Raw genomic sequence first — 16,434 nt, 5'->3', positions numbered from 1 at the left:
CTACCAGGCGGTCCAACTCTGCCTCGATTTTGGGCTTCAAAGCAAAGGGGACTCTTCTGGCCTTCAGCCGGATTGGTCTGACCGTTGGGTTGAGTGGTAGGGAGATGGCCGGACCCTTGTAGTTACCCAGCGACCCGTCAAAAACTTCGGGGAACTCCCTGCACACCTCCCCGAATCTCCCCACTGAGGCCGTTTGCTCTACCCCCTCAATGCGGATTCCCAGGGGCCCGAACCACGTGAGGCCCAACAGGGTGGTGAGCGGTCGCTTCACCACTAGGATGTCCAGCGGGCCCCTGAACGATCCCCGCTCCACTTGCACCCTGGCCCACCCCGCGATCTGTACGGGGTTTTGCTGGAAATCCCGTAGGATGAGGTTGGCGGGCCGCAGCGGTACCCTCTGGCTGTGGCACAGCTTCCTCAGGGTCTCCTCCGAAATTATGGATATGGAGGAGCCTGAGTCCACCTCCATGAGGCATGGGGCGCCTTCTATCCGGACCGCCATCTTAATCTTATTGGGGGTGGAACTGGGCAAGTTCAGTACCTGGAGCGTGGTGGAGGCCGTGGAGTGGAACTCTGCAGCCTCGTGGTGCGCGGTTGGTCGTGGCCGGTTGGACTTGGCTCGGCAAGCCCGTGCTATGTGGCCGGTCTTCCCGCAGCTCCTGCAGTCCCAGGTCCTGTACTGGCAGTCCCGACGGTCGTGGAGGTCGCCGCAGCTGGCGCATTTCGCTCTATCGTTGTTTCGTTGGTTCGATCTTTCGTTCGTTCGGGTGCGCTGTGGAGCTTGGGAGACGGGGCCTGAGGAGCGGTGCATCTGGAATGCTTCTCCCTCGTCCTGGTGATGGAGGTCCAGCTCCTCGTTGTGGACGGCTTCTGACTTGGTCCTCGGGAATGTCCGTGTGGTGCGCTCAAAGGCCACGGCCTCGCTGAAGGCACCCTGAAGGGTGAGCTCTTCCTTTGCGAAGAGCTTTTGCTGCAGCCTCTCGTCGCGGAGGCCCCAGGCAAAGCGATCTGCCAGGGTCTCTTCCAGGTTCGGGAAGTTGCAGCTCCCGGCGATTTGGCGTAGGGCGGCCAGGTAGTCGGCGGCTGATTCTCCCTGGGCCTGGTCCCTCTTGTGAAAGAGGAACCGACGGGCCACCCGCGATGGCTGTGGCAGGAAATGGCCCGTGAGGAGTAGGACGACCTCCCCGTAAGTCTTCTCCGTGAGGCGGTCGGGGGCAGCGAGACCCTTTGCGATCTCAAAGGTGGCAGCCCCGCAGACGCTCAGGAGCACATCCCGCTTCATGCTGTCCTCGGTTACGCGATTCGCCCTCAGGTAGCAATCGACCCTCTCCGCATAGGACTCCCATCCCTCGGGCTTCGTGTGGTCGAAGGCTTCAATGTGACCGGTGTTTCCGCTGGGGCTGGCCATGGCGGCGGTCGTTGCGAAGTAGCGATGTACCGATGTAGCAGGGTGGTGCTCGGTTGCCCGTGAGTCTCCTCCGTAGCCCTGTTGTTCATCGGGCTAGCATCCCACCTTCGTCGCCACTGTTATGTACCAATCTTGGAGACGAGCGTAGGGCAACATGGTTTATTGCAAGGTACAAAACAAGATGGAGAACTGGAGAACACGCGGTCCGGGGCCGCCTATATACAGTGCCGGAACTATATAACCCAGCTGGCCAGTCCTATGACGTCCAGCTATATTTCCCGCCACTGGCTGTGATTGGCGGCTGGCCCCAGCTAAGTGCGGAGGCGTCTGGGTGTCCCCAGTCGCCCCCGCTGTTAGGGCGGACTTACGCTATTGCGATATATCGTTATAACGAAATGGTTGCGTACTACGAACACCATATGTTACAAGGTGAACTGAAAAGATGTTTGCTCCTTGGGAGGACACCTAGGTGCTCTCAATGACTGTACTATGGAGCTATGGTGAATTTAGACAGTATAATAAAAAGTAGAGACATCACCCTGCCAACAAAAGTCCATATAGTCTAAGCTATGGTATTCCCAGTAGTAATGTATGGCTGTGAAAGCTGGACCATAAAGAAGGCTGAGCTCAGAAGAATAGATGCTTTTGAGCTGTGGTGCTGGAGAAGAATTGTGGGAGTCCCTTGGACTGCAAGTAGATTAAATCAGTCAGTCCTAAGGAAATCAACCCAGACCATTCCCTGGAAGGTCAGTTGCTGAAGCTGAAACTCAAATACTTTGGCCACCAAATGAGAAGGGGGCACTCACTGGAGAAGATCCTGATGCTGGGAAAGACAGAAGGCAAAAGAAGAAGGGGACGGTAAAAGATGAGATGGCTGGACAGCGTTACTGATGTAACAAACACGAATTTGAGCAGACTTCGGAGGATGGTGGAAGACAGGAGGGCATGACGTGACTTGGTCCATGGGGTCGCAAAGAATCAGACTCAACTGTGAGACTGAACAACAACATAGAAAGAGGCTCTGGGCAAGTGCCTCCCACCCTTCCTGTCTTCCCATCTACCCAAGTGAAGGCATTCACTTCCCCCACCTCAAGGGGAGCTGATCTCTGCCATCTGGAGAGCAGTTGTAATTCTGAGTGGTCTCCAGCCCTCACCTGGAGACTGGCAACAGTGGTTCCCCAGGAGAAACCATCTTCAAGAAAGGGGAAAAGGAGAATCTGAGTAACTACTGACCTGTCTATACCTGGAAAAGTTTTAGAACAAATCATCAAACAGACAGTCCTTGAACATTTAGAAAGGATGGCTGTGATTTCTAAGAGCCAGCATGGGTTTCTCAAGAACAAGTCATGTCAGACTAATCTGATCTCTTTTCTTTTTCTTTCTTTCTTTCTTTCTTTCTTTCTTTCTTTCTTTCTTTCTTTCTTTCTTTCTTTCTTTCTTTCTTTCTTTCTTTCTTTTTATTTGTTTATTTATTTATTTATATTTGAACTTATATCCCGCCCTTCTCACCGAAGTGTCTCAGGGCGGCTTTCTTTTCTTTTCTTGAGAATGCTACTACCTTGCTGGATTAGGGGAATCTCAGTAAGGCTTTTGATAAGGTTCCACATACTATTCTTGTTGACAAGTTGGTAAAATGTGGTTTGGATCCTGTTACGGTTAGGCGGATGTGTAACTGGTTGACATATTATACCCAAAGAGTTCTTGTGAATCGTTCCTCATCCACTTGGAGAGGAGTGACAAGAGGAGTGCCTCAAGGATGGAGAAGAATCAGTGGGACACGGTGCTTCCTGGATATAAGTTATATTGGTAGGGAGGGAAGGGTTGGAGGTGGGGTGGCTCTGTATGTCAGAGAGGGTATACAGTCCAGTAAGACTGAAGTCAGAGAATTAGATTCCCTTCTAGAAATGCTTTAGGTCAAAATAGAGGGCCCAAAAGGAAATTTGTGGGAGTTTGTTATCGCCCACCAAATCAAAAGATATTATTATCAAAAAAACAATTATAATATGATGGAAGGATTAAAGATAATGCCTAAATGTAAAAACTGTGTCATAATAGGTGATTTTAACTACCCGCAGATTGCTTGGATCAATAAGTGTTCTAGTCAAGAGAAAGAGATTGAGTTTCTAGACACTCTCAATGACTGTGCTATGAAGCAGATGGTCACAGAACCTACCAGGGGTGGAGCAATCCTGGATTTGGTCCTAAGTAATGCCCAAGACTTGGTGAGCACTGCTTGGGAGCAGTGACCATAACGTTATTGATTTCACCATTTGTATAAATAGGGAGTTGCCCCAAAAGACCAGCACAACCACGTTTAACTTTAAAAGGGATAAATTCTCTGAGATGAGGAGGCATGTGAAGAGGAAACTGAAAGGAAAGGTAAATACAGTCAGACCTCTTAGGGAACCTTGGAGGCTATTTAAAACTACAATCCTAGAAGCTCAGATAAAATATATACCACAAGTTAGGAAATGCACAAACAGGTATAAGAAAAGGTCTGCATGGTTAACAAACAAAGTAATGGAAGTTGTGAAAGGTAAGAAGGATTCCTTTAAGCAGTGAAAAGCTAGTCAAAGTGAGATTAATAAAAGGGAACACAGGCTGTGGCAAATCAAATGAAAGACTGTGATCAGGCAGGCAAAAAGGGACGATGAGGAGCGTATTGCAGAAAACATAAAGACCAACAACAAAAATTTCTTCAAATATATTAGAAGCAGGAAACCAGCCAGGGAGGCAGTGGGGCCCTTGGATGGCCAAGGGGTAAAAGGATTACTGAAGGAAGATAGGGAAATGGCTGAGAAGCTGAATGCATTTTTTGCCTCTGTCTTCACTGTGGAAGATGAGAAGTGTTTGCCCACTCCAGAACCACTAATTTTGGAAGTGTGTGTTTAAAGACCTGAGTCAGATTGAGGTGAAAAGAGAGGAGGTCCTACAACTGATAATAAGTCACCAGGTCCGGATGGCATACATCCAAGGGTTCTGAAAGAACTCAAAGGTGAACTTCTGGATCTCCTGGCAAAAATATGTAATCTTTCACTGAAATCTCCCTCCATTCCTGAGGACTGGAAGGTAGCAAATGTCACCCCCATCTTTAAAAAGAGTTCCAGAGGAGATCTGGGAAACTACAGGCCAGTCAGTCTGACTTCAATACTGAGAAAGTTGTAGGAAACCATTATCAACGACGGAATGAGTCGGCACATTGATGAACACAAGTTATTGAGGAAGACTCAGCATGTGTTCTGTAAGGGAAGATCTTGCCTCACTAACCTGTTACAGTTCTTTGAGGGGGTGAACAAACATGTGGACAAAGGGGACCCAACAGATGTTGTTTACCTTGACTTCCAGAAAGCTTTTGATAAAGTTCCTCATCAAAGGCTCCTTAGTAAGTCATGGAGTAAAAGGACAGGTCCTCTTATGGATAAAAAACTGGCTAATTAATAGGAAGCAGAGAGTGAGTATAAATGGGCAGTCTTCGCAGTGGAGGATGGTAAGCGTGGGGGTGCTGCAGGGCTCAGTACTGGGTCCCATACTCTTTAACTTGTTCATTAATGATTTGGAGTTGGGAGTAAGCAGTGAAGTGGCCAAGTTTGCAGATGACACTAAATTGTTCAGGGTGGTGAGAACCAGAGAGGATTGTGAGGCAATCCAAAGGGATCTGTTGAGGCTGGATGAGTGGGCTGTCAACGTGACAGATGAGGTTCAATGTGGCCAAGTGCAAAGTAATGCACATTGGGGCCAAAAATCCCAGCTACAAATACAAGTTGATGGGTGTGTGAACTGGCAGAGACTGACCAAGAGAGCGATCTTGGGTTCATGGTAGATAACTCACTGAAAAGGTCAAGACAGTGTGTGGTTGCAATAAAAAAGGCCAACGCCGTGCTGGGAATTATTAGGAAGGGAACTGAAAACAAATCAGCCAATGCCCCTGTATAATCATAATGCACCTGTATAAATCGATGGTGCGGTCTCTTTTGGAATACTGTGTACAATTTTGGTCACCACACCTCAAAAAGGATATTATAGCATTGGAAAAAATCCAGAAAAGGGCAACTAGAATGATTAAAGGTTTGGAACACTTTCCCTGTGAAGAAATGTTAAAACACTTGGGGCTCTTTAGCTTGGAGAAACGTCGACTGCAGGGTGACATGATAGAAGTTTACAAGATTATGCATGGGATGGAGAAAGTAGAGAAAGAAGTACTTTTCTCTCTTTCTCACAATACAAGAACTCATGGGCATTCAATGAAATTGCTGAGCAGTCGGGTTAGAATGGATAAATGGAAGTGCTTCTTCACCCAAAAGGTAATTAACATGTGGAATTCACTGCCACAGAAGGTGGTGGCGGCTAAAAGCATAGCAGCTTCAAGAGGGGATTGGATAAAAATATGGAGCAGAGGTCCATCAGTGGCTATTAGCCACAGTATATTATTGGAACTGTCTAGGACAGTGATGCTCTGTATTCTTGGTGCTGCGGGGGGGGGGGGCAAAGTGGAAGGGCTTCTAGACCCACTTGTGAACCTTCTGGTGGCACTTGGTTTTTTGGGGGGGGGGGGCACTGCGTGATACAGATTGTTGGACTGGATGCACAATTGGCCCTAATCCAACATGGCTTCTCTTATGTTCTTATGATCTGTCCTGGGGCCTGTTTATTTAACATCTTTATAAATGATTTGGATGAAGGAATAATGGAAATATTTATTAAATTTGCAGTTGATACTAAATTGGGAGGGGTTGCAAATACAATAGAACAGGGTTTCCCAAACACACACCCCCCCCCCCCCCCCCCGGTGTCCTGGTTATTTTTACACTTTTTCCTTCATGGCCCACTAAAATTTGGGGTTGGAACCAGGAGACAGGAAATGATGTAGAAACATGCATAAAACTCTTGCAATATTTTGTTTAGGAAAAGTAGGAGAATAGTGAGATTTTGCAATGCAATTTTAAAAATAAAACATCAAGAGAAAGCACAAGGATCACACAGCAGAAAACTAAAAATATAAAATGTTCTCAGCCTGGGAAAACATGAAATGGCAGCCTGGGAAAACATGAAATCGCAGGGCATTTCAGGCTTCGCTTCCCCCCCCCCCCCAGTCCTACTCAGATTAGCAGTGGTAAGGAAGGAAGGAAGGAGAGAGACAGAGGAAAAGACTGATAAAAATAGAGAGAAGGTCCGGCCCCTTTCCAGCCAAGCCGGCATCACGGGGCGTTCAGGCTGGGGACCGTCTTTGCCTCCCTGGAAGGAGGGAGGGTTGAGTGACAGCCTGGCATAGGGGGATTGCTCTGGGTGCGGCGTCGGGGCTTTATAAGCCCCCGTCCAGAGTGGCGCAGTTTGTTTTCAGCTCTCTGCCCGCCCGCCCTCCCCTTCTGGCAGTACAGGTTTTAACCGGTCGCCTTATTAGGGACCAGGTAGGAATCTTTTCATCTTCACATAATTGGCTCATGTGGAGTTGTTTTTTGCCTACCTTGTACTGCCTTGTAGTGTTAGGGTTTGTAGTAGGAATTTGTTCGGTCGCAGGCTGGAGGATGTATTGGCCACAGGGTTTTCAGGGGGAGCACCTATGGCCTAGCACCAGGGGTGCGGGTGGTCTGTATTAACCGCAGATGGGCTACACGGCTCAGTGCGGGGAATGCAGATCACGGAAAAGCCTCACCTGGGCGGATCTTTCCATGGGGGATTGATGCTAGCCCAGGTGGAGAATGGCTTGGGGCCTGGCTGCTCAGCAACAACCCGAATACGGCGGGCTTGTGCTGGGGCAGGGTGGCTTGCCCTCTTGGACAAGGCGGGGTCAGGGGGTGACCCAGGGCTTGTCCTTCTAGGCCTCATCCCTGCCAGTTATAGGGTTTTTACAAGTTCTTTCAATAAAGCGGCCTGGTTTTTATACCCAACACATTGTGTCTGCCTCTTCATTCCGACTGGGGGGGGGGGGGCAAGGGGGAAAGGACTGACTGACGAAAGAGAGAGGGGGGGAGAGAAAGAAGGAAGGAAGGAAGGGGAAAAGACTGACTGACAGAAAGGGAAAGAAAGAAAGGAAAACGTGAAATGGCAGCCTGGGAAAATATGAAATGGCAGGGCTTTTCAAGCTTCTTCTCCCCCCCCCCCCCCTCTACTCAGATTAGCAATGGGAAGGAAGGAGATGGAAAAAGAATGACAGAGACAGACAGAGAGAGAGAGAAAAGGAAGGAAGGAAGGAAGGAAGGAAGGAAGGAAGGAAGGAAGGAAGGAAGGAAGGAAGGAAGGAGGAAGGAAGGGAGAAAGAAAGAAAGCAAGAAAGCAAGAAAGAAAGAAAGAAAGAAAGAAAGAAAGAAAGAAAGAAAGAAAGAAAGAAAGAAAGAAAGAAAGAAAGAAAGAAAGAAAATAAGGAATTGCCTGCCCCCTCCCCCCTAGGCATATGCCTAGTTTTGCCCCCCCCCCCCCCACCTCCTCTGATTCAGAGAGAAGGGCAGGGTATAAATCTGCAGTCTTCTTCTTCTTCCTCCCCCACCCCAGGTCAATTTCAAGGTCCAGAAGGGCAATCGAGCGCGACTCTGGGCTGTGTAAAGGACCCCCCCCAGCTGATCACCTGATCGGTGGGGGAAATTGTGTTGCTGGCTCAGATGCCCAGTTTGCATGGAGGCCTTCTTTTGAGGAGGCCTCTGTGCAAACCCCACACCCTGCTGGACCTTCCCAGGGCACAGGGAAGCCCAGCAGGGCCAGATCATCCAGTTTGCATGGAGGCCCATCTCTTGAGGAGGCCTCCCTGCAGACCCCACACCCCTGCTGGACCACCCCACAACACAGGGAAGCCCAGCAGGGCCAATGCCCCAGTTTTCACAGAGGGCTCAGCCCCCTCCAAGTTTCTCCCATCCCTGCACTTACCATAACTTTTGGGGAGAGCTCTGTGGGAAAACAGCTGCCTGCAGCAAAGCATCGACCATCCATTTAAGTAGCTGGACCAGCAGTGGCGGCTGCTCTGACCTCGTGCCTACTCAGTATTGAACAAGTCCTGCCTTCCTGGGCTTCACATCTTGGCAGTACTATGGGTGAAAAGGATCTAGGTTGAAGGAGCTGGGTATGTTTAGCCGGGAGAGGAGGCTGCTGAGAGGTGATATGATTACCATCTTCCAGTACTTGAAGGGCTGTCATATAGAGGATGATGCAGAATTGTTTTCTGTTGCTCCAGATGGTAGGACCAGAACCAATGGGTTAAAATTAAATCAGAAGAATTTCCAGATGAACTTTAGGAAGAATTTTCTGACAGTTAGAGTGGTTCCTCAGTGGAACAGGCTTCCTTGGGAGGTGTTGGGAAATCCCTGGGGATTTTGTAGTGTTTCCTTCCCAGAGGAGGAGTCCTCAGCCAATTGAGAGAAAGCCTCCCTCTTTCTCCCTGCCTCAACCAATTGTGGGAAGGCTTTCTCTGTGGCTCTTTCCCTACTCCTTCACCCCTCACAACCATTCAAGGGAAGGCTTTCTTTCTCTCTTCTACAGCTTAGCCAGATGGAGAGTAGGGAGAGGCAGTAACTGCCAGAACCAAGGTTAGTTGCCTTTTAGTGACACAATTAGCTTGGCTGGCTAGCAACAGCCACTTGGGTGGGAGAGAAGAGTGGAGTCAACCAATGAATTCTCCCTCAAAGTCCAAATAGGACTTTAAAGAGCCTCCTTGTGGAGAAACGCCATCTTAGTTAATGGTGGTGCTTGGTTGGGAGGGAACATGAAACTGCTAAGGCAGGCTTTGTGGCCTAGCCTTCCCTTCACTCCCTCCCCCCTTCCAGAGTTAAACCATCAACTCTAGGGGGAAAGCCTCCTAGAGGGGCAGGAAGTTCTTTTGTTTTATTGGAGTGAGGTGGGAAAAAGTCAGTTCTCGTCTGGCCCTCAAGGAGAGAGGTTGTCAGTCTGTGGGCTCCTGACTGTGGGAGAGGTCTTCTCAAGAGGGAGAGGACTCCAGGCAGTCAGACCAAGTAAGTCATCCACAAGGCAGGGCAAGTTTAGACCAGGGACGGGAGGATGCATTTAAATCCACCTTTTATTTGTCATTCTGGTTGCTGTTTGGGTGCGGTGCTAAACTTTTACATGCAACTGCTTTTGTTTTGTTTTGTTTTTTTCTTTTCTTTTTCTCTTCTAATTAAATATTTTTTACTGTTTTGAATGCTGGCAGTCAAACTTTGTACCACATAGATCCCCAACTGCTTTAGACCACGCTTTATGAAGGGGGCCCCGGGGAAAGGGGAAAGGCCTGTGGTTGGATAAGGTGCCAATCCTTCAGGGGTTCCCTGAAGAAGTGCTGTGGTCTCTGTGATACCCAAGTACAGGGTGGCAGAGGACCTTGAGGCCTGGCCTCAGAGATGGAGAGGGGGATTGGGAGTCCTGTTCCTCTCAATCTGAACCCCTAGACTGAGCAGGTGGTGGCAGCGAGCCCAAGTGGCTGGAGGAGAAATAGCTCCCTCCAAAAAGGGGAACGGGGTCTGGTAGGCAAACCAGGGCCGTTCCGTCACACTCCTCTACTGGCTTCTACTGAGATAACAAAGCTTGGTTGCTTTTTACTGAAAGAAGCAAGATTAGTTGCCAAGCAGCAGCCACTGCCTAGCAGTTTTCCCAGAGGGCCAATCCTTGTCTGTCCTGGGGCCACCAGTGGGTGGGGGAGAGCAGAGTCAGCCGATGCAATGCAAGAGCAGTTGACTGATGGTTTGATGGGCCAAAGGTTGATGCACCACAGTTCCACCCAGTCCCAACTAATGAGAGAGCTCAGATTTGCCAAGACAAAAGGGAATTTATATATCAAAGACTAGATCAGTTGCTTCCTTAAAGAGTACGCCAGTGTGCAAAATCTTGCTACCTTAAAGACAGTTTTATTAAAACAATGACATGGGGCCTCCATTAGATATGCTAATTTGTAAGTGTACTTAGACCTTTAGTAACTCCTTAGGATTAGTATGTAGGATAAAATAAAAATCACTGTGTATTTGAATGTTATTGGGGTGATACACATACTCCAAATGTCCCTGTAAAATGGACAATAAAAAGGCCATGTTTGATCATACCAAACAGACAAGAACAGAGCTATTGTGTACGTGAGGTACACACATTTCCCTTCAAGAAAGGCAAATGAGAGAACATTAGAATTGCAGCACATATACTAAAATTGCAGCACATATACTAAAATTGGAATGATACAGAGAAGATTAAACATCTTACAACTATCGTTAAGATAAAACACATCATAAATATGATGTTTTCTCCATACCCTGACTGATAGCCTCAGGAGCCCATATTTCCAAGGAGTTGTAACATCAGACAGAGAAATATGACAGGACCTAACCAGATGTGACATTTTCCATGAATACGCTTACAGGTATACCTAAATGTCATGTTATGTGCACCATGTGGAAAATGTCACAACTAGGCCCTAAGGCATGCAGGTTAGGAATCTTTTGTTCTGTTATTTCTGCCTTAGTGACAGAGAAAGTGGAAGGCACAGAATAAGAAAGGTAGACAGTAATAAACAGAGTGAATTGTGTCCACAGTATAAACCTATACTTTAATCATGCAGCTCCGTTACCCAACTTCTTCTTGAAAATTATGACCTCAGCACAAGCTGCCTGTTTTGTCATAATGTTATACATTGCTGTACAGTAATGGAAAATATTACATAATCAATATTATATCCAGAAAGCTTTTGATAAAGTTCCTCATCCTTAGAAAGCTTGAGAGTCATGGAGTAAAAGGACAGGTCCTCTTGTGGATCAAAAACTGGCTGAGTAATAGGAAGCAGAGAGTGAGTATAAATGGGCAGTCTTCGCAGTGGAGGACGGTAAGCAGTGGGGTGCCACAGGGCTCGGTACTGGGTCCCATCCTCTTTAACTTGTTCATAAATGATTTAGAGTTGGGAGTGAGCAGTGAAGTGGCCAAATTTGCGGATGACACTAAATTGTTCAGGGTGGTGAGAACCAGAGAGGATTGTGAGGAACTCCAAAGGGATCTGTTGAGGCTGGGTGAGTGGGCGTCAACGTGGCAGATGCGGTTCAATGTGGCCAAGTGCAAAGTAATGCACATTGGGGCCAAGAATCCCAGCTACAAATACAAGTTGATGGGGTGTGAACTGGCAGAGACAGACCAAGAGAGAGATCTTGGGGTCATGGTAGATAATTCACTGAAAATGTCAAGACAGTGTGCGTTTGCAATAAAAAAGGCCAACGCCATGCTGGGAATTATTAGGAAGGGAATTGAAAACAAATCAGCCAGTATCATAATGCCTCTGTATAAATCGATGGTGCGGTCTCATTTGGAGTACTGTGTGCAGTTCTGGTCGCCGCACCTCAAAAAGGATATTATAGCATTGGAGAAAGTTCAGAAAAGGGCAACTGAAATGATTAAAGGGCTGGAACACCTTCCCTATGAAGAAAGGTTGAAACGCTTAGGGCTCTTTAGCTTGGAGAAACGTCGACTGAAAGGTGACATGATAGAAGTTTACAAGATAATGCATGGGATGGAGAAAGTAGAGAAAGAAGTACTTTTCTCCCTTTCTCACAATACAAGAACTCGTGGGCATTCGATGAAATTGCTGAGCAGACAGGTTAAAACGGATAAAAGGAAGTACTTCTTCACCCAAAGGGTGATTAACATGTGGAATTCACTGCCACAGGAGGTGGTGGCGTCCACAAGCATAGCCACCTTCAAGAAGGGGTTAGATAAAAATATGGAGCAGAGGTCCATCAGTGGCTATTAGCCACAGTGTGTGTGTGTGTGTGTGTGTGTATATATTATATATATATATTTGGCCGCTGTGTGACACAGAATGTTGGACTGGATGGGCCATTGGCCTGATCTAACATGGCTTCTCTTATGTTCTTATGTTCTTATGTTCTTATATATTTAAAAAAAACGGTGGATGTCTCTGAAACAATCAGGGGTGGGTTATGTGGTAGATGGGGTGAACATGCATCATTGATTACACAAAATGGTGGTGTGGAGGAAAAATAAAATCTAATACAAGAATTCTTCTCTGGAAAATCATGAGTTAAGATCTGAAGGGGGGGGAATTGCTGAAAAGGTGGATTCAGAAAATGTGGGGTAAGGGGGCACAACATTTGGATCCACTCCTGGGGAGACAGAATGTTGTGCAGATACTTTTGCATAGTCCAGTCATTTAAGAATGCCGATAAGGAGGTTTGCTATTTTGTGGAAATGATCCCTCTCAGCTGCTTCTGTCCTCATAGAGTATGGTGATGATGAAATCTTTGATGAAATGCCAGGTGTGTATTTCCCAAAATGTGCTCCTCCCAAGTATCCTTTGCTTTTAAGACAATGACATGGGGCCTCCATTAGATATGCTAATTTGTAAGTGTACTTAGACCTTTAGTAACTCCTTAGGATTAGTATGTAGGATAAAATAATTACTTTTCTTTTTTGTTTGCTTTTCATCACAGTAATTTTAATGAAGGCAGTAATTTTTATCTATTGATGAAGAGAGTTTGCCTAAAACAATTGTTTATTGGGGGGGGGGCATGAGAAGGCTGCTCCCTGGGTACTGGGCAACACTCATCTGACTGAACTCTAGGAGCTATATGCAGGCCTCATTTTGGGCAGGAGTTCACAGCAGCAGAGCTCCAGAACTTCTAAATTTTAGTGTGCTCTTTCTTAACACTCCCCGCTCCCACACCAAATACTTGCTTCTGGGCTCCATTGTTCAATTCTGCTGAACTCTAGGATCTGACAAACTTTCTAATATTTTTCCACACAAAAAATGGGAAAATAACCCAAACATATAAAGCAGACAGATCTTCAACATGCCATTGTGGTGACATAGGAGAAAGTGATTTTAAAAGTATGATGGGAGTAAGGTTTTATTATGACAATTGTAATTCCAGAAGCATTTTAAGGTAGATGCTGAGCTGATATAATTTAGTACAGCCTTCAATGATGTTAGAGTTGTGTTGCATATGCAAATGAGTTATGCAGATGAATGGTACTAATGAGCTCCAGCACCTCTTTTTCTACAAAATGACCCATGGCTGTATGGCATGTGGGCTGGGGGGGGGGGGTGCTGGTGGGGCTTAGCACCTCTCAACACAATTCTGCACAATAAATAAATAAGATGTCACTGAACTCTTGTTAAAAAAATCATATGAAAAATTTCATGAAGTGGGGATTCTCTTACACCCTCATTCCTGTATTATTCAGGGCAAATAAAAAGAATGAGTGTCAAGATGCTTGACCTTGTCACACTGTTGTCAAGCATATTGCATGGCAAGTGTTTTGTGTGCATGTATTCATAAGCACTTTTGACATCTTCAAATGCTAACATGCTGTGCCATGTTTAATTAACTCCACCAGGCTCTCAACAAACAATGCACCTGCTAACCTGATATCGGTGTATTCAAATCCATAACCATTGCAGGCATCATTCACTCATCTGAAGTTACTTCATTTGCTTTCCATCTGCTAGAATCTTCCCATCTTTCAGTGTAGTCACAATGTTGCAAATGGAAACAGCTTCCGCAAGTTCCCATCCTAACATCCCCAACTTCCCTTTCTATTACATTGGGAAGAAAAACCAAGAGAACAGTGCCAGATTGTCTGACTTTTTCAGAGCTGGTTTGCTGCACTGCACAGGGCTGCAGCAGGGCAAGGAACTGCTACAGCAGGACCATAATAAACTTCTGACATCTCCTTATCCTGCCCTTTGATTAGAGGAAGCTTTTTCCAGGTTTTATGAATACATATGAAGCAGCGTTGGGAGTTGTACGCTTTTTCTCCCTGTAGATACTCTAAAGTCCTGATTTTTGCCTTGTTTTGGTTTTAACTTACTGTGGGGTATGGATGAGAACAGAATACAGTGTACTTTCGGATGACACCATTCAATTTGATGGGTGGTAGCCAGGATACAAACACAGTGGAGGCTGAAGCTGCAGCTGCTTTGACTCCAGCAGGAGGACCCGGAACTGCAAGAGAAACATGTACTGCTATCAAAGAGCAAAAACAATCAATACACATCAACCTGCACAGCGCATTGGCTAGCCTTAGAGCAGAACCATTTGAAACTCAGTATTTTGGGGAAAGACAAGGGAGCAATTTGGTCTCCAGAATTCCTTGCAGTGTCACATTGGATGTTTGTGGTACACTTTTCAGATCATGCAGCACAACTGCACTGGTACAGTGCAGTGTTATAGCCAGCACCAAAGAGGGGGGAAACCCCACAGTATTTAATTTATTTATTTATATATTTATACCCAATTTTCTCTTCCAGTAGGTATCTCAGATGTCATCACAGCATCATTTCTCACTCATCCTCACAACAACATCTCCTGAGGAAGGTTAGGCTGAGACAGAGGTCACCCAAGGTCACCCAGCACGCTTCCATGACAGAATGGGGATTTGAATTTGTGTCTCCCATATTATAATCCAGCACTCTAACCACTATACCTTGTGTGTGGATGTAAAAGACCATCAGGTCACAGTCAATTTATGGTGACCCAGGAGAGTTTTCAATGCAAGTCATTAAGCAGAGATGGTTTGCCATTGCCTTCTCTGCAAAGTCTTCCTTGGAGATCTCCCATCCAAGTACTGACCCTGATTAAATTCCAAGATCTGTACCATTTCACATTCTGCTGGCTGTCATGTAAGTACATAATTAATATATTCATAAGAAGAGAAAGAAAATAAACATAGATAGTTCCTTGTACTGAGTGGAGATGATTTTTGCAAAAACTTCAGATATAGAATATATGGCTGCATCAAGAATTTGAAATGTTTTCTTTTAGGACTGCCTCTAAAACCTTAATGCAAAATGCTTACTAAAGTAGGTGTGTCAGCTGTGTGCATTTGTGGAAAGGAAGGGTTTTTTTCCCTCTTATCCCAACGATGATTTAATTAGCTGATGCAAATAAATGGCATAGAATCTCAGTACAGGTGATACTTTGAGATTATATAAATTGTGATAATAATGTTATCCCCAGTAACACTCTATCTAGAATCCATTCTTTCAAAAATCATCGACCAAACACATTGCTTAAACTAAAGAGGTGTACATGACTATGCATAAGAATGCCACTATGCCACTATGTGCTAAATGTCAATTCTTAAAAAATCAACTCTGGTTAAGGTTCTGTTTAGACACCACAGCAAACCTCTATTTTGCGTCTGAGGAACACAAACATGGCTTGCTGCCTTGTTCATGTGCTTGCTTCTCATTATAATCAGACAGCCTTTATTGACATGTATAGACATATACCATAGAAAGTCAGCCAAATTACAAATTAGGAGAGCACAGAGTCCATATAAAGTAAGATTATAAGTACAAGATAAAAACAGAAATAACAGCATAATAAAACCTAATACACAGTATTACTGATCAGGACGTGTAACCATAACATTATGAAGAAACTTTGCAACTATTTCAGTTATTTCAGTATCTGGGTTATTAAGCAAGAAAAGAACCTTAAAATCATCAGAAGTCTCTAGGAGTGGGACTAATATGGGATACAAAAAACCACAATGGGACATCAAATAAAAATGGCACTGAAGAAGAACATGGGAGACAGTTTCAATACAGTCCTTTGTACAAGGACAGTACCTGGTAGAGTAAGGAATCCCTTACTTTATTCTACAGATATTGGAAGCATGGAAAAAGTACAGTTGCCAACCAAGGGCTGGTGACCCCCCCCCCCCGAGCTTCTTGGGGTGGGTCTGGGCATTGAAGAAGTGTCATCCTACTCTATGACATTACTTCCAGTTGCATGATCTGAAGTGAAGTCATGTACACCAGTATATTCTAGTAATCTCCCCAAACTCTTTTTATTTAACCAGAAGCGATATCATAGCATTGTCATAACAATACTTTTTTGCCCAATTTTCTCTACCTGCTGCACAGGGCAGCAGTGGGTTACCAGTGGAGGGGGGTGGTATAGCAGGAGACCTGGGCTCTGTAGGAAGAAGTGAAAAAGTTCAATCCAAAGTTCTTCTCCATTAGCAGAAGAGCAGTTATTGTTATATACTTACATGCGCTCACGGAGAGGGCAGGATAGAAATTAAAGTAATAATAATAATAATGAAAG

At 45.7% G+C, this 16,434-nt stretch overlaps 1 protein-coding gene across 4 annotated transcripts in view; it reads right to left on the bottom strand.

Annotated features, from left to right (window-relative positions):
- Positions 1-16,434, bottom strand: part of DSCAM (DS cell adhesion molecule) — an 805,927-nt gene that overhangs the window by 152,004 nt on the left and 637,489 nt on the right. For all 4 annotated transcript variants that reach the window (XM_060234239.1, XM_060234240.1, XM_060234242.1 and 1 more), the window contains exon 20: positions 14,189-14,322. In XM_060234239.1, the coding sequence (XP_060090222.1) occupies positions 14,189-14,322 (134 nt within the window). The remainder of the gene's footprint in view (positions 1-14,188; positions 14,323-16,434) is intronic.

The sequence above is a fragment of the Heteronotia binoei genome, chromosome 3 (assembly GCF_032191835.1).
Source record: "Heteronotia binoei isolate CCM8104 ecotype False Entrance Well chromosome 3, APGP_CSIRO_Hbin_v1, whole genome shotgun sequence".
NCBI classification, from domain to species: Eukaryota; Metazoa; Chordata; class Lepidosauria; order Squamata; family Gekkonidae; genus Heteronotia; species Heteronotia binoei.
The sequence above is the reverse complement of the archived record's forward strand: the minus strand, read 5'-3'. Positions and strand labels throughout refer to the sequence as shown.